This window comes from Castor canadensis, chromosome 2 (assembly GCF_047511655.1).
Source record: "Castor canadensis chromosome 2, mCasCan1.hap1v2, whole genome shotgun sequence".
Taxonomy (NCBI): domain Eukaryota; kingdom Metazoa; phylum Chordata; class Mammalia; order Rodentia; family Castoridae; genus Castor; species Castor canadensis.
Genome location: NC_133387.1, coordinates 5348171 through 5367161, shown reverse-complemented (window position 1 = coordinate 5367161; position 18991 = coordinate 5348171). Strand labels below are relative to the sequence as shown.

Here is an 18991-nt window from a genome sequence, read left to right as displayed (position 1 = left end):
AGAAAATTGGAAAAACAGATCCATAGAGGAATTATTAGGAGAGGCAGAAAATGTATATGTAAGGAGAGAGGAAGAAAAGCAAAAAGCAAAGATTATATTATCCACAGGTAAACAGGGGGAAGGTCAAATCAGTACCCTATCCGACAGCAGGTTAATAGGGAAAGGCCAGACCAATATCCTATTGGACCTCAACTGGCCTGGCCTCCCTCATCCGGGTGTAAGAGACCAGAAAGTCAGGAGATGAAACAAAGAAGAGGGGAAAATAAGTGCTTTAAATGTGGGGAGACTGGACACTTTAAGAATGTCCAGAATGGGAAAGAGAGCATAGGGAAACTGTTCCCTTAATGACCTTTGATGAGGAATAGGGGGAGTCAGGGGCTCTTTTACTTTGAAGGGTCCCACTCAGAGCCCTTGATAAATTTAGAAGTGGGACCACAAGGTGAAGCTGTCACTTTCCTGACTGACTCAGGCACTTCCAGATCTTCCCTCTGTCTTCTGCCCAGGGCTTAATCTATTCCCTGGAAAGGCTACTAATTTCTAGGGTAAAGGGAGAAAGCTTTCCAGTTAAAATATTACAAGAAACAGATGTTTACTTCCAAGACAGGACCACTAAGATACAATTTCTCCTAGTCCCTGAGGCAGGTACCAACCCGTTTGGAAGCGATCTAATGACCCAATTAGGAATCAGTTTACATGTAAAAAGGGATAAATTACAAGCATCCCTAAATCTGCTTACTCCATGGGCTAAGAAACAAATTAAGCCAATAGTCTGGGCTAGAGACAGGAACCAGAGCGGCCTCCAGGTTACACCTATCAAGGCTCAATTAAAGAAGACGGGGCTTTCTGCTCCAGCTCCCGCCACCCAGATCGCCACCACTACCGCGCGTTCTCTGCAGCGGAGGGGAGCAGTGCTATGCCAGCGAAGTTCCGGGAGCAACTGGATGGGGCCTTGCTCCCTGGGCTCTGGGACCGGCGCCCACGCGCTGCCCTTTGTACGAGTTTCAGGGCCTGCTTGTGGTTACAAATCCTCTGAGAAAATTATTTTGCCATATCCATCCTACAACAGTTATCAAGACCCGAAAGTTTCATTCTGTCCCTTTCTACATAGTGCGGTTTTATTTCTTATTCAGCTTTAGCATAGGAAATACAGTCCTTTAATGTCCTTGGTTATTTTTGAGGTCTTCTAACATGCATAATTCCTTAATCTAAACTCAAGTTACTTAAATTTAAGTATACTAAAGAATCTCTTTTGTTTTTGAGATTACAAATGTGTATAAGATTAGATATCTTTGTTATTTAGGTTAATAAACAAACCTCAACAAAAAAAAAAAAGATGGCGGAGGTTGTTAGGAAAGAACAATACCCTATTCCTATGGAGGGGAGGATAGGTCTGAAGGCAGTTATTGAGGGACTGATGCAAAATGGGCTCCTTGAACCTTGTATATCTCCCTTCAATACCCCAATCCTCCCAGTCAAAAAGATGGTTGGGTCCTACCAGTTAGTTCAAGACCTTAGAGCCAGCAATCAAATAGTCCAAGCTAAACACCCAGTAGTCCCAAACCCCTACACTCTTATCAGCAAAATTCCATATAATCATGAGTGGTTTGGCGTAATAGACTTAAAAGACGCATTTTGGCCCTGCCCATTAGATGTGAATAGTCGGGACATATTTGCCTTTGAATGGGAGGACCCCCACTCAGGATGCAAGCAACAGTACAGAGGAACTGTCCTTCCCCAGGGATTTACCAATTCCCCTCATCTCTTTGGCCAGATTTTAGAACAAGTCTTAGAAAAGTTCATATTAGATCCCCACATGTGCCTCCTCCAATATGTGGATGACTTACTTTTGTCAGGGGATAATGAGAAAGAACTCTTCAACACCACCATTAGCTTTATAAATTTTCTAGAAAGCTGGGGACTTTGTATTTCAAAGAATTAAGTTACAGTTTGCTGAGACTGAAGTAAAGTATCAGGGTCATTTGATCAGTAAGGGCCAATGAAGGACTGTTCCAGAAAGAACAGAAGGAATTACTGGTCTCTCTCTCCCAGGAACAAAACAAGAATTGAGAAAGTTCCTTGGCTTAGTGGGATACTGCCGGTTGTGGATAGACTCATATGCCCTTAAAACTAAATCTTTATATCTCAAATTGACCCAAGAGGGACCAGACCCCCTCTTTTGGACCCCCAAGGAGATAGCACAAGTAGATGAACTAAAATAAGCCCCTATCACAGCTTGGGTGCTAGCCTTGCCCTCTCTTGAACAGCCCTTTCACCTCTTTGTCAATGTAAATAAGGGAGTTGCCCTTGGATGCTAACCCAAAAACATGGGGGCCAATGTCAACCTGTGGCCTTCTTATCTAAGTTCCTAGATCCCATCCACCAGAGGTTGGCCTGAGTGTATTCAGGCAGTAGCAGCTACAGCCCTTTTAATCAAAGAAAGTAGAAAATCACCTTTGGGAGAAACCTAATTATTAGCACTCCCCATCAAGTTAGGACAATCTTAAATCAGAAGGTGGGTAGATGGCTAATGGATTCTAGGATACTAAAGTATGAGGCTATCTTGCTAGAAAAGGATGACCTAACTTTAACTACTGATGAGGCCCTAAATCTAGCCACTTTCTTGGCAGGAAGGCAGGAGGGAGGAGCCCCCAAACATAAATGTTTAGATATTATTGAATATCAAACAAAAGTGAGATCAGATCTCGGGGAAACGCCTTTCCAGATCAGGTTCCATTTCTTTGTGGATGGATCCTCTCGGGTAATCGAGGGAAAAAGGCATAATGGATAGTCTATATAGACAGGGAGGCCATGAATATAATAGAATCAGGCCGACTCCCTAACAATTGGTCAGCATAGACTTGCGAATTGTTTGCCCTAAATCAGGCCTTAAAACACTTAAAGGACAAAGAAGGGACCATATCCACTAATTCAAAATATGCATTTGGTGTGGTCCAAACCTTTGGAAAAATCTGGATGGGACAGGGCTTAATCAATAGCAAGGGCCAAGACTTGGTACACAGAGAATTGATTCAACAAAAATTAGAGCGCCTAAAACTACCTGAAGAAATAGCCATAGTCCATGTGCCAGGTCACCATGAGACTTGGGAAAATTCTTTTGCAGATGAGACAGCAAAACAGGCTACTCTGACCTCTGAGGCCCTAGTCTTTTGTCTCATTCCACACCTCCCTGCTCCTCACATCACCCCTCCTTTTATCCCCTCTGAGTAAGAACTAAAAAAACTTGGGGCAGTCAGGACTGAACAGGGAAAATGGGTTCTCCCTGATGGGAAGGAAATGATCTCAAAGCCCCTGAGAGAACTCCTTACCTATCTCCATCAGGGGAGCCACTGGGGAACCCAGTGCCATGTGTGATGCAGTTTTGCAAGCCTATGAGTGTATAGGGATCATTAGCCAAACAAGTATCAAAAGCAATTATCAGTCTTACTTGTCGAAAGATTAACAAGCAAGCTCTGAGACAGAGACCAGCTGGGGGTAAGAAACCCTGGGTTGTGACCTTTCCAAAGCATTTAAGTAGATTACACTAAAATGCCCAAAATAGGTCATCTTAAATACCTCTTGGTTATTGTAGACCACCTCACTCACTGGGTCGAAGCCATCCCTTTCCCAGGAGCCAATGCTACAAATGTAATTAGGGTATTACTAGAAAACATAATCCCAAGGTTTGGGGTTTTAGAAAATACAGACTCAGGCAATGGGAATCATTTCATTACCAACATCCTTAAGGGACTTATGAAAGCGCAAGAGGTCAAATGGGAATATCATACTCCCTGGCATCCACCTTCCTCAGGGAGAGTTGAAAGAACGAATCAGACTCTTAAAAACCAACTCACTAAATTAGTCTTAGAGACCAGACTACCTTGGACTAAATGTCTTCCCATAGTGCTACTCAGAATTAGGATGGTCCTTCAGAAGGACACTGGCCTTTCCCGCTATGAAATGCTTTATGGGCTTCCTTTCCTTAGCTCTGTTACTGATGTACCTTCCTTTGAAACCAAAGACTATTTCCTCAAAAATTACATACTTGGATTGTCCTCTACTTTACTTTGTCTTAGGAAAAAAGGATTGTTAGCACAGCTCCTCCACTTGACTTTCCTGTTCACCCACACCAGCCTGGCGATCATGTGCTGGTCAAGACCTGGAAAGAAAATAAGCTTGAGCCAGCTTGGGAAGGACGCTTCCTGGTCCTGCTGACCAAGGAGACAGCTGTCCAGATCACAGAGCAAGGGTGGACTCATCTCACACAGGTAAAGAAGCCGCCCCCGCCCAACCAGAAGGAACAATGGGCTATGCTCTCACATCCCGGCAACACAAAAGTGACTTTTAAAAGACTATAGTGAAAATATTCTTTCCCTTTCATTTGGGAAATGATACGCTTATTATTAATGTAACTCAGAGTACCTTTCCCTTAATTGTTGAATTCGATGTATGTCAGGTCCTTCCTGGCAGAAACCTTAAGTCCCAACTTCAACTCCAAGGATACTCCCTTTATATGTGTCCCATCCCGGGACCCACAGGGAAGCCTGGTATCTGTGCAGAGTGGACAGATGAGGGGTGGAACACTGGATATAAAGGATACACTTCCCCCTTTTACGAAAATCCTAAGGGCTGGACTAGACCACAGGGCACTGGAAAGACTATGATTTCCACCATACAAAATAATTGGCAGTCTTTTAACAGACTACAGTTGAAATTACAGCTGTTTCAGACACACCCCTCTCCTGCTTGTAAAGACAAACAATGCAACCCACTTATATTAGTCATAGAAAACCCTTGGAATATGACATGAGAACCATCTTTATTTCGCAGATGTGGGTTGGGGCCAGATGTCTCAGAGAAAGACCCATTAAGTGCACTCCATCTAGTTCCCAACTCCTCCCAAGTGACACCCAGTTCTACCTCCACTCTAACATTACCTCTACATTTGTACAACAATCAAACTCAGGTAACCGTAGTCAAGGTCCTAAGACAAACTGTGGCTATTGAAGTCGGATACAGGGATACAAATGCTTGGATGAAATGGATAAAATATTCTGTCCACACACTGAATAAGAGTGATTGCTATGTTTGTACTACTGGGAGACCAGAGTCTCAAGTGGTCCCATTTTCATTATGATGGTCCTCAGGTCCAGATGGAATATATTGCATGTTGGCTATTTCAGGATGCCAAGGCCTGGGGCAACAAATCCTGCCAGATGCTATCACTACTGTTCCCAAAGGTCAGGGGTCCTGCAGGTCAGCCCCCAAGGACTATTAGGCCACCCACCCTAGACGTTAACTATACCTCATGTCTCACCAGATGGGATGATTGACAAATGTGGGAAATCCAATAGACTGCAGTAAAAGCCGGTCCTTCAACAGCCTCACAAACCAGTCCACACTCTTGGTGGGCAGAGCCGATGTCTGGTGGTTCTGTGGAGGACCTTTACTTGAGACTCTCCCAGGTAACTGGGGAGGCACCTGTGCTTTGGTGCAGCTAGCAATCCCTTTCCCCCTAGCATTTATTCCCCAGCCCATGCCACAACATCTAGAAAAAGGAGGGACATAGACACCAACACTGCAGCCAACCATAGAGGCTCCCTTGATCCTCGTGCTTACATTGATGCCATCAGGGTTCCTAAGAGAGTGCCAAATGAATTCAAAGCCAGGAGCCAAATTGCAGCGGGGTTTCGATCAGTACTCCTTTAGTGATCCACTATAAATAAAAATGTCAATTGGATTACTTATATTTATTATAACCAGTAAAGGTTTGTTAACTATACCAGAGATGCTATAAAGGAATAGCAGAGCAATTGGGACCAACAGCTAGCATTAGACATGATGTTGAACAAAAAGGAATGAGCTTGCATAATGATTGGAGTTTCGTATTGTATGTATATACCATAATACAGCCCATGATGAAACTATTACTAAAATCCTACAAGGATTAACTACCCTATCTAATGAGCTAACTGAAAATTCAGGTATAAATGATCCCTTTGCTGACTTAACAGAAAAATGGTTTGGAAGATGGAAGGCCTGGATGACCTCAATCTTAACCTCCTTGATCGTAGTAGCTGGAGTTTTAATTTTATCAGGATGCTACATAATTCCTTGTGTACAAGGACTAATACAGCGGTTGAGACAGCCCTCACGAAACAATCACCCCCCACCCTACCAAAATAACGTGTTTCTATTAGAAACGCAGGAACACAAGAGCCAACAGCTCCTAAATGAGTTTGAAGAAAATAATTTAAATTAAAGAGGGGAAATTGTATGAAAAATTATGTTTTCTATCAAAGTATTTGTTACCCTCTTAGATTACTTAAAAATTCCTCAGGTCACCATCTTAGGTGACTTGCATGTTTAAAGGGTCCTTGCTTCTTCTTCTGGATTCCTATACAACTCCATTGCCCACCAAACTGCATGCCCTAACCCATCCCCCAAGCCTTTTAGCCAATCAAGGGAGATTGTGAACCTCTGACCTGGACAAAGGGGAGGGGCAGGTACGACTGTGTCAGGGATGTAAGCAAGAGCCACTGTTAGTCATTCTGTGCTTGCATGTTGCTTAGCGGGAATGAGCACATGCTTGCACCCTCTTGATCAAGAGAAATTGCCTTGTTAAGATTTTCTCTCTCTTGTGTGTCTGTTTTCAGCACCGGAGGGTCTTTAATTCCAATAGGAAGCAGAGATCAGGAGGATCGCTGGTCAAAACCAACCCAGGTAAATAGTTCTCAAGATACTTTATCTCTAAAATACCCAACACGAAAAAAGGGCTGGTAAAGTGGCCCAAGTAGCAGAAGGCCTGCCTAGCAGGCATGAAGTCCTGCATCCAAACCCCAGTAGTGCTGAAAAAAGAAAAAAAAATAACAAAACTTTCTTCAGCTAAACTAACCAAGAAAAAAAGAGAAAAGATCCAAATAAATAAAACCAGATATCAGAAGGGGGACATTACAAATACTAACACAGAAATACAAAGGATCATTAGGGATTATTATAAACAGCTATTTGTGAAAAAACTGGAAAACCTAGAAAACAAAACACATAAATTTCTGAACACATGCATCCTGCCAAAATTGAGCCACAAAGACATAGAAGACCAGGCCAATAACAAGTAATGAAACTGAATCAGTTTAAAAAGGAACTAATGTCAACTCTCTTCACACTGTTCCAAAGCTCTGGAGGAGGAGTCCTTCCAAACTCACTCTATAAGGACAGCATTATCCTGACAACAAACCAAAAAGAAAGCCATAGGCCAATATTTCTGATGAACGTAGATATAAAATATCAACAAAATATTAGCAAATCAAATCCAAAAGCATACAAAAAAAATTAGATACCATGATCAAGTGAGATTTAGCCCAGAAATTCAAGGATGGTTCAACATACACAGATCAATAAACATAATTATATTTAAGCTAAAAACCTAAGCATAGAAAGGATAAAAATCACATGATCATCAACAGATGCAGAAACAATCAAAATTCAACACCCTTCATCATTATAACCCTCAAAAATTAAATATATATGGAGTACTTCAACACAGTAAGGGATATGGATATGTGTGTGCATGTGTGTGTGTATATACAGACCTAAAGCCCGATCAGACTGAATAAGGAAAAGGATGTTCACTTTTACCACTCATATTCAACACAGTACTAGAAGTCTTAACCACAGCAATAACACAAGAGAAAGAAGTCAAGAATATTCAAATAGGAGAGGAAGAGGTCAAATTATCCTTGTTTGCAGACATGATTTTATAAATATCAAAATCCTAAGAGACAAGATTTTATATATACTTAAATCCTAACAACTCCACCAAAAAACAGATAGAACTGACTAATAAACAAATTCATTAAAAGTCACCATATAAAAAAATTCGACATACAAAACTCAGTAGCTTTATACATCAATAATGAAATTGCTGAAAAGGAAATCAAGAAAGCAATCCGATTTACAAAAGCTATTAAAAATAATAAAATACCTGGAAACAAATGTAACCAAGGAAGTGAATGATCTCCATAATGAAAATTAAAAACAATGATGAATGAAACTAAAGAGAACACAAAAAACAGACACATTTCATGTTCATAGATTGGAAGAATTAGTTAAAATGTCCATATACCCAAAATAATCTGCAGATTCAACATAATTCTTATCAAAAAATCCATGACATGCTTCACAGAACTATAAATACAGTCACAAAATTCACATAGAAGCTAGGGGTGGTAAAGCATGCCTACAATCCCAGCACTAGGGCAGCTGAGGCAGGAGAATCAAGAGTTCAAGGCCAGCATGGGCTGCAAAGCAAGACCCTATCTCCAAAAACCAAACCAAAATTCATACAGAACCACAAAAGATGACAAAAACCCAAAGCAATCCTGAGCACAAAGAACAAAGCTGGAAGCATTACAACAACTGACTTTAAAGCATATTACAAAGCAGGAGGAGAGATAGGTGTTAAGAAAGAGTAAAACATACAGGGTGAATCTGGTCAAAATGCAATATATGTATGTATGTAAGTATAACAATGAATGTCTCTGTACAATTAATTTATGCCAACAAAAAAATTTTTTTAGGACTGGAGGCCTGGCTCAAGCAGTAGAGGACCAGCATAGCAAGAATAAAGCCTTGAGTTCAAACCCCAGTATCACCAAAAAAAAAAAAAAAAAAGTTTCTTTTAAACAATACAAAAAGTCATAATAACCAAAACAGCATAACAACATAACAATGGCATAGTATAGAGAAATTAGAAATGAATCCATGTATTTACAGCCAATTGAGTTTCAACAAAGGCAGCAAAGATAAACAATGCAAGAAGTCTCTTCAATAAATGGTACTAGAGACCTGGATTATTCACATGCAGAAGGAGGAAACTAGGCCTCTCTCTCTAATCATATCCAAAAATCAACTAAATCCAAAAACTTAAATATAAAACCCCAAGCTTAATATAGGGAGAACACTTCAGTGAATTGGTCTGTGTAAAGATTTTTTAGATATTGTCCTAAAAGCACAGGCAATAAAAGCAAGAGTTGAAAAGATTATTTCAAACTAAGAAGCTCCTGTACAGCAAAGGAAACAATCAAGAAAACACACAGACAATCCAAAGAATGGAGAAAAAAAATAAAACTATTCATTGGCAAGGAATTCATATCCAGCATATATAAGGAATTCAACTCAAAAGCAAACAAAAGAGGATATATAAGGCTGAGGAGGAAATCACCAAGGAAATGCAAATCAAAACCACAATGAGATATCATCTCATCCCACAGAATGGCTATTATGAAATAGATAAAAAATAGGGCTGAGGGTATAACTCAAGTGTCGGAGCAACTGTCTAGCAAACCCAAGAACCTTGGTTCAATTTCCAGTGCTGCCAAAATTTTAAAAAATAACAAATGCTGGCAAGAACAGAATGGCTATACTGGGGTTTGAACCCAGGGCCTCAAGCTTGTTAGACAGGCACTCTACCCCTCTACCTATGTGCCCCCTTTTTAGAAAATCCTTTATTTCATATCCTCCCATATATTTTGAATTTTTTTAACTCAGGTCCTTGCACCAAGCACTCCACCACTTAAGCCACACCCCCAGTCCTGAGAAGGAACTCTCACACACTGTTGGTGAGAAGGTAAATTAAGACAGTCACTATGGAGGTTACTCAAAAAAAAAAAGGGAGGGGGGGAGGGGCGCAGGAATGGGGATGGAGCTCAATAGTAGAGCACCTGTCTAGTATGCACAAGGCCCTGGGTTCAATCCCCAACACTGCAGGAACTTTAAAAAAAAGAAAAGAAAAGAAAGAAAGAAGGCCAGGTATAGTGACATGTACACACAATCCTAGAACTTGGAACTTGGGTCAGGATGATCACTTGAGCCCAGGAGTTCAAGACCAGCCTGGACAACAGAGCAAGTCACTGTCTAAATAAACAAACAAACAAGCAACTTAGAGGGAGCACTACCATGTGCTCCAGCAATTTCACTATCAGGTACATATCTAGAGAAAATGTAACCATTGTGTTGAAAAGTTATTTGCACTGGCATTTTTATTGCAGCACTAGCCACAATAGCCAAGACTAGCCAACAACACAGGTATCCACCAACAGATGAGTATATGAAAAATGTGGTATAGATATACAATGGAATATTACTCAACTCTAAAAAGGAAATGTGTCATTTGCAAGAACATGGATAGAGCTGGAAAATACTATATATAAAGTGATATGAGTCAACCACAGAAAGACAAATACTACAGTTCTCATTTACATGTGGAAGGTAAAGTTGATCTCAAAGAAACAGAGAATAGAATAGTGTTACCAGAACCTAGGAAGGGTGTTAAGGATGGGAGGGATGAGAAAGCATATTTAACAGGCACACGGGTACAGGTGACTAACTTCTAACCTTCTATAGCACAGCAGGAGAGTAGGACAGCTATGGTTGACAATAATTAATTAAATATTTCAAAACAGCTAATTAGATTTTAAACAGCCCCAACGCAGAGAAATGATGTATGTCTGAAGTAATAGATAGGTGAACTACCCTAATCTATACATCATATGCATGTTATTAAAATGGCATACTATACACCATAAATACAGATTATGTTTTGATTTTAAATATATAAAATAAACTTTATTAATAAAATAAATATAAATTTAAAATAAAGCCTATTATAAAATAATACTACAGGTAAACTGCAAGTATCAGTATGAACTCGTATTTATAATTGTGAAGACAAACCATTACTTCTAATTACTAATGTAGCACCAAAGTGGACTCACATAACTCATTCTCAACAGAAACAATATGGTTTTTGTCTCTAATACTATTTTCTACTAAAAGAACTAGAAGACCTTAGAGAGCAGCTGATTTCCTATGCTGGGGCAGGAAGAACTGAAGATGAGCTTAAGAAATAATGCTTCCAAAGGGCAATGAGCTCTGCAAAGCTTTGAGATGATATTCAAAAGGGCTCAAAAGCAAGCTGACTAGTTGAACTACAATAATTTGAACACTAAAACATAATCTTTAATTATAATTAACTGTAGTTAATTAATTACAATTAATTAAAGCAAGTTTGCAAAGACCTGATTATATGATTCACAAAGAAAACTGGAATTTCTCTTTCCTTCAAGTAATTAGCACTTCATTCAAGTTGATTTTATTCACAAAGGAAAATTCACAAAGACTGGTCACAGTGACCACCTCTCAAAGACAAACAAGACTTTCTTATAACAAACTAGTCTATGACATTTCTTACTACTTTCCCAACAGCCACTTCTAGATTACTCATTCCTACCCACCCACCATAGAAGGATGTTCATAGTAAGTTAATATGTCAAGCCACCAGATTTCAATTAGTTAAGGGTTCTAATAACCCTTGGGTCTTGAAAAATATATGGAGAGGTTAAGACCTTGAAGCAAACTAGAAATGCATGTGCCTAGAAGTATAGTGTAGGCACTGGGGACAGCAAACGAGCCAAATCCCCTGATCTCATGATGTGCACATTCTAGTGTGGAAGGTATAATAAATAAACTTGGAATACTCTGTCATACCTGGTAAATACTAGGAAGGGAAATAAACCAGAAGAACAGGTCAGAGAATGGCAAATTTTGCTTTTTAGACAAGTTGGTTGGAAAGACCTCTCTGAGAATATAGGAAACAGAGCAGAGATTTGACTTAAGTAAGGATATAAGCTATATCAGTATCTGGGAGAAAAGTGTTCCAAGCAAAGAAAACAAAGTATGTGAACACCTGGGAAAGGAACGTCATGAACTCTAAGAAGAGCAAGGAAGTCATTAAGGCTGGAGCCCAGAGATGAATGGGAATAGTAGAAAGATAGGGGTGAAGACCCAGGACTGTGTTCTGAATATTTCTGAAGGCTTTGGATAGTTGGCAGATACAAGTAAAGGCTCTTAATTTAGGTTTGGAAGAATCACTATGGCTATGATGGGGAAAACAAGAGTAGAATGAAGTAAAAAGAAAAGCTAGGAAGCCATCTAGAGGCTGTGCAGTAGCCCAGGTGAGGAGAGGTGGTAGTGCTAAGTTTTGGAATGACAGCAGCAGAGGAGATAAAAGTAGTTAAAATTCAGGATATACTGGAAGATAAAAGCTAAAGGATTTCCAGTGGCTGGATGTTTAGAAAGTGAATTTCATGTTTTCAGCCTGAAATACGTATGGCAGCATTTATTAAGATGGGAACAAACAATGGAAGAGGAAAAGGTTTCGAGATAACAAGAAATGTCAGCCAGGAACAGATGGTTCATGCCTGTAATCTTAGCTACTTTGGAGGCTGAGATCTGAAGGATCACAGTTTGAGGCCAACCCAAGCAAACAGTTCACCAGACCCCATTTCCAAAAATGGATTGGAGGTGTGGCTCAAGTGATAGAGCAGCACCTGCTTTACAAGTATGACATCCTCAGTTCAACCCCAGTCCCACCAAAGGAGGAGGATCAGGAGGAGGAGAAGAAGAAAGTCTTAGACCACACATTAAGTATGAGATCCTCTTTAAACATCTAGCAGGAAATGTTAAAGGAAGAAGTTGGAGATACAGACTGTGTCAAAAGCAAGAAAAGTGCTGGTATTTTTTTTACCCCATATGAATGGGGTAAACTTTTATATTTTTATGCATCAATTAAAACTTTTTTAAATTTAAAGAGATGGCAAAATAAATTTTTACAGTAGCCAGCACATAGACAATATTTAAATCCACTAGACCGAACAAGATCATCTGATGTGTGAGAAAATGAACAAACAGAATGAGGAGACAAAAGAAAAACCAAGTGTGTGTGGTGTCCTGAAAGTCCAGAACAAAAAAAGTTTCACTCCAGTCTTTAGCTATAGAAAATATACTGAATAGTTAAGGAGGATAAAGACTAAAAACTGGTTTAGGCAAAATGAGTTTATTAGTGACACTGACAAGAATAATTCTAGTAGAATGAGAGGAAGAAAACCTGTAAGAGTGAGTTCATGAGAAAATGATTGAAAACAATGAGCAACCATAAGACAACAAACTTTTTCAGGGATTTCACGGACACCTTTCGCAAGGATTTTGTATCAGGATGAGCAAAGAAACTGTACAGTCCCTAGCAAGGACATTTGGTCAAGAGAAGTTGTCTGTGTTTAAGAGGGGTGATTCTGCAGCAGTACATTTGTATGTTAATGATTCGTGGTGAGGGGAAATTCCTGGCACATGAAACAAAGGAAACTGCAGAACCAAACTGCAAGAAAGTGAAAGGAGACAGAACCAAAGGCACAGAGTTGGCCTCAGACAGACAGAGATTCTTCATCCCATTTTACCAAAAAGGAAGGTAGAGTACGTGGGCAGAGATGTAAGCAGGAAAGGAGATTTGATGGTGGGTAAATGTGGAATTTCTTATTCACTGAAATAAGCAAGATCATCAGTTGAAGAATGAAAACTGGGAGGAGTGTTAAACATTTGAAGAGAAAAATGAAGATGGTAAAATAATCGTCTTCAACAATTGGAGAAGAAATTTCTAAGTACATGTAGAATGGGTAGAAGATAACAAACTTGACCCTCTTGAGATTTGAAGACACATATTTAAAATAAAGTCAATCAACAAGATTGTGTTTTTCTACAGTTATGTTCAAACACTAGAATGTAAAATTTGGAGGAGTTGGTGTAGAAGAGAGTAACTACAGTGATGGTTCACAGAATCTGAGCTAGAAAAAATAACAGACCCCATCGGTAGAACTATTCTGAACTGAAGATCTGAATAGGATTGAATTAATGTGCACAGATACTAGAAAAACCAAGCTGGAAAAAAGAAGAGGTAGCACTAGAGGGTAGGATGGTTGAATTGAGATTTTCAAAATGAAATAGCAATGGTCGCAGTGATTGGTACAATGAGAAAGGGTAAAGTATGCAGCATAAGAATGGGAACTCAGAGGAACCAAAGAACAGGATCGGTAAAAATTAAGGGTATTGAACAGATCATTAAAACCCCACAAGGGGAGTAAAATAGAAAGGAAAGAGCTAGGCTGGCAGCATGACTCAAGCAGTAGAGGACCTGCCTAGCAAGCACAAGCCTGAGATCAAACCCTAGGACCACCAAAAAGAAAAAAGAAGAGAGACAGGTACTAAATCTTCAGCAAATGAGGAAAAACCATCCAGAAAGGGGGCTGATAAGTAGAACAAAAAGAATACAGTTGTATAGCATTGTTTTAAAGTAATTTATAAGTAATCATCTCAAATTGGATAGCACTGCTTTAATGTAATTTATAAATAATCATCATGTTGAAAATGTCATTGAAAGCTTTAAAAATGCTTTTAACTAATAACATTACATGATATAGAAAAAATCCTATGAAAAATAACTAATGGAATTCATATAAATTCAAGTTTAAAGTAATATAATAATGCACATACACAAAAGGATGAATTTAGAATTCTGAACTTTCAAGCTTTAGTCACTCTACATCCTACCAGAAAGGAAGATGGGAATTGCACTTTTTGAAAGTTTTCCAAGAACTACAACTATATAATAACACATTTGATCATCAGAAAGCATTTTCTGCAAAATTATATTTTAAATGATAAATTAATTTTTAACTTTTCTTTAAAATCTGTATGACATTCTCTAAGTATCAAGATGATGTTCAGCCTAACACTATGTCCGAATGCTATCCAACAGCTATTAAAAACATTGCCAGATAGACTATCTCATGCAGACATACTCCAAATGCCCTATGAACTCCATGACAAATTTATTAAAGCACTAACCTATAAATTTTGGAAACTACTTTAGGCAGCAAACCCTGTCTACCTTTTGCAGATACACAAGATTAAACATGCAGTAATAGTTACATGTTTAAGGCAACTGAAAGTCCAACAGACCAGAAGCTGTTTGACCCAGCATTTCATAGTATTTGCTAATGAAATGTATTTTTCACTACATACATATTAAACAAAACAAGCTTTAAATAAACATTTAATGATTTATAAGCCAGACGTATACTAGAAGCTATCATACTAATGGCTTGGAATAACAATTTCTTCCAGGTTTAATTTTACTTTGACAAAACAGATATCCATAGATATAAAATATTGCTATACAGATGTTAAATGCAGTACACAGACAAGTACAAATTATTATGGACTTTTTAAAAATTCTTAAGATTTAATACCTGTTTCCACAATGGTTTCTGGTTCTGTTGTCTCCAGCCCATCCATGCTGTCTTCATCTTCCACTGTAGTTTTTCCTCTACTTCGAGGCCTACAGCGAAGAAATAAACATATATGGTTAAATGTTAAATTTTTTTGTATTTCTTTTTTGAGACAAGGTCTCACTATGTAGCCCAAGCTGCCCTCGAATTTGAAATCCTGCCTCAGCCTCCCAAGTGCTGGGATTACAGGAATGTACCACCACACAGAACTAAATGTTAAATTTTAAGGCTTAAAATTATACTCCACATGAATTACAACTTGTAGATATAACAAATAATTTAGGCATTTACCAGCATTTTACCGTATCATATAGTAGCCATCAGAGTTCATATTTGTTTTCTTCCTTACACCCTAACTACTCTGAGACAAACTCAAGTTAATGTATTTGTGTCATCATAACTCACGTACTGAAAAACTCTTCATTCTGGATTTTGATGCTCTTTGATACATGACTCCCTCTCTATCTACAATAGTGGCTTATAACTACCTAATAAATTCTTTACAAAGTTCACATACCAGTTCATACATCTATATTTAATGATACTGATGAGTGATACCCAGATAAAAGCATTTATTCAAAGCTCACATAAGGATAGGAGGCATGGCTCAAGTGGTACTGGCACCTGCTTAGAAAGACCTTAGTTCAAACTCCAATACCCTCTCTCCAAAATAAAAGCTCACATAAGTAACTGTGATATACACTGACTAAAAGAGAAAAAAATATTCTAAAATTCTACAAATTAAGTGTGACCTAATCAGGTCACCTTTCCAGTAAAATAAAGGTAAGAATCATGGTAAGACTCTTTGACCTAATGCAAGTTTATATGGACAGATGCATGAATGCATGCCAGGTGTCGTGGCTCATGCCTATAATTCTAGCTACTCTGGAGGCAGAAACTAGGAGGGCTGTGGTTCAAGGTCAGCCTGGGGGAAAAGTTCTTTTTTGTTTGGTTGGTTTTGAGTTTTAAACCATTGTATTTTGGCCAAGATTAGTAGAGCAGCCATAGTTAATAACAAATGCAAAACCCCAAATACTCATTATGAAACACATTTGCTCTATTAGTGAAAATAAAAGAAGAAATAAATTAAGTACATAGCTAACTTGTGAATGTACACCTGTCTTAATAGTTTAGATGACTCTAAATCTCCAGACTGTGGGATGGCAATTGGCTTATTTGGGCAAAAAGTTCTTGAGACCCCCCCACCCACACACACCCACCCCCATCCCTCCATCTCAATCAATAAAAGCAGGAGACTGGAGAAGACAGGCATGCCTGTCATCACAGCTATGACACAAGCCGAAGTAGGAAGATTATGGTCCAGGCTAGCCTGGGCATTAATGCAAGATCCTATATGGAAACATAACTAAAGCAAAAAGGGCTAGGAGTATAACTCAAGTGGTAGAGCACACCTCTCCCGCCCAAAAATAGTAATAACAACCTAATACTTTGTATTTATTTTGAAGTACCTCAGATGAGGAGAGGGAAGGAAGGAGGGAGGGAGGAAACGAAAGAGAGGGAGGGAGGAAGGGAGGGAGGGAGGGAGGGAGGAAGGAAGGAAGGAAGGAAGGAAGGAAGGAAGGAAATTAAAAACACAAGTAAAACAGGGTATTACAAATAAATACTTAGAAACTGGCAAAAGCAATACCCATAATGTTAAAGCTTTATGTTATTTTCTGACTTAAAAAGAAAAACATACAAAAGAGCTCAGAATGACTGAAAAAATGGAGAGTAAGGAATGAAAGCTTAATAATATCAGAGAATCTTATTTTTAAAAGAAAGTTAACCAACATAAGCAATAAAAGAGATATAAATAAGAAAATATTAAAAGGTACAGTGATCCAAGTGAATTATTTAAAAGTGAATTATTGCAAGCTTCCAAAAAGTCATCTGGGAAAACAACTGAGAAGAAATATCTGCCGGGTGCCAGAGGCTCACTCTTGTAATCCCAGCTACTTGGGAGGCTGAGATCAGGAGTATGAATATTTGAGACCAGCCTGGGCAAATAGTTCATGAGACTACCCCATCTTAAAAATAACCAGAGCAAAATGAATTAGAGGTATGGCTCAAGCTTTAGAGTGCCTGCTTTGCAAGCATGAAGTCCTGAGTTCAAAACCCCAGTTCCACCGAGAACAAAACAAAACAAAACAAAATCTGAATCACCTGTCACCCTACACTCAGGAGGCTGAAGGCCAGCCTGGGCTACATAGTGAGACTATGACTCAAAACACCAAAAACACTAAGCTAAATACTAGTAAATATAATCAGAATACAAGGCTGATTTAATATTAGGAACTGTCAATATAATTTAACAAGCCTTTAAACAGACAAAATAGTATTTAAAACTTCATGAGGAGAGCAATGAAGATGGGAAAGGGTGATCAGAGATAAAACTTTCTACAATTGTATGTTCTCCTACATGGAAACAAAAAGAAAAATGCACAGTTAATAGAAAATAACAAGGAAAGGTAAAAATAAATACAAATATGAATTTTCACAGTAAATATGAATGGTTTAAACTCTGTCATTATTTAATCATAAAAAGATTAATTTGCCCAAATACCATAACACCACAGAACTTTACATTATATAAAGTAATCATTTATGCAATAAAAGACATTGATAGCTAATCATTATGAACGATAGTATATAAATCTCAGAAACTGGCACATGAAACATTTATGATTCATAAATGGAATATCCATTTTTAAAGAAATACACAAATGTATGTTTTAGCTGGCTTTTTCACTTATCTTCCAGACCAATGTTCTGTCCTATTATGAGTGTCTTTTACTCCACAGTACTACCAGTCTGTATTATTATTTCGAGACGACTGGCTTTATAACCTGTCAGTTGTCAGCATTCTGCAACCTACTTCTCAAAAAGGACTCTTATTTTAATTCTTGTTCCCCTCACACAGATCCCTCTTCTGACTTCTCCTATCCTTGGTTTCAGAATGTGTGCCTTATATTCATTAACCCATCAGAACTTTTTTATCAACACCATATCCTTTTCAAACTTCTCATATTTCATTCATGTTTTTCTGCGTTTGGTTTTGGTTTTTTGAGGTTTTGTGTTTTTTTTTTTGGTTGGGGAATAATCCTGGGGTTGGAATTTAGGACCTCATTCTTACTAAGCAGGCACTTTACCACTTGAGCAACTCAGTCAGCCCCATTCATGTCTTTCTTAATTTTCCTCACTGGTTTCTAGTATGTGATTATTATGACTAACCACACCCCCATTTCCAAATGCAAAAGATAATAGTCATATTATCAAAACCCTATCAGTTGCCAATTTCCATATTTAAATAGTAAATAGAAGTAAGGCCAGACTGGGGAACACTGCAAGACCCCCATCTTCCAAAAAAAAAGGAAAAAAGATGCATATATTTTGTATTTCCATACTGGTTCAGAATTTTTTTTTTAATTTTTATTTTATTCATATGTGCATACAATGTTTGAGCCAGTTCTCCCCACTTCCCCCACCCCCTCGATACCCAGCAGAAACTATTTTGCCCTTATCTGTAATTTTGTTGAAGAGAGTATAAGCAATAATAGGAAGGAACAAGGGGTTTTGCTGATTGAGATAAGGATAGCTATACAGGGAGTTAACTCACATTGATTTCCTGTGCATGTGTGTTAACTTCTAAGTTAATTCTTCTTGATCTGACCTTTTCTCTAGTTTCTGGTCCCCTTCTCCTATTGGCCTCAGTTGCTTTAAAGTATCTGCTTTAGTTTCTCTGCGTTAAGGGCAACAAATGCTATCTAGTTTTTTAGGTGTCTTACCTATCCTCATACCTCCCTTGTGTGCTCTCG

General features: G+C 38.5%; 1 protein-coding gene across 17 annotated transcripts in view; it reads right to left on the bottom strand.

Annotated features, from left to right (window-relative positions):
- Kmt2c (lysine methyltransferase 2C) overlaps positions 1–18991 on the bottom strand; it is a 244796-nt gene that overhangs the window by 169134 nt on the left and 56671 nt on the right. For all 17 annotated transcript variants that reach the window (XM_074060240.1, XM_074060265.1, XM_074060255.1 and 14 more), the window contains exon 2: positions 15138–15226. In XM_074060240.1, the coding sequence (XP_073916341.1) occupies positions 15138–15226 (89 nt within the window). The remainder of the gene's footprint in view (positions 1–15137; positions 15227–18991) is intronic.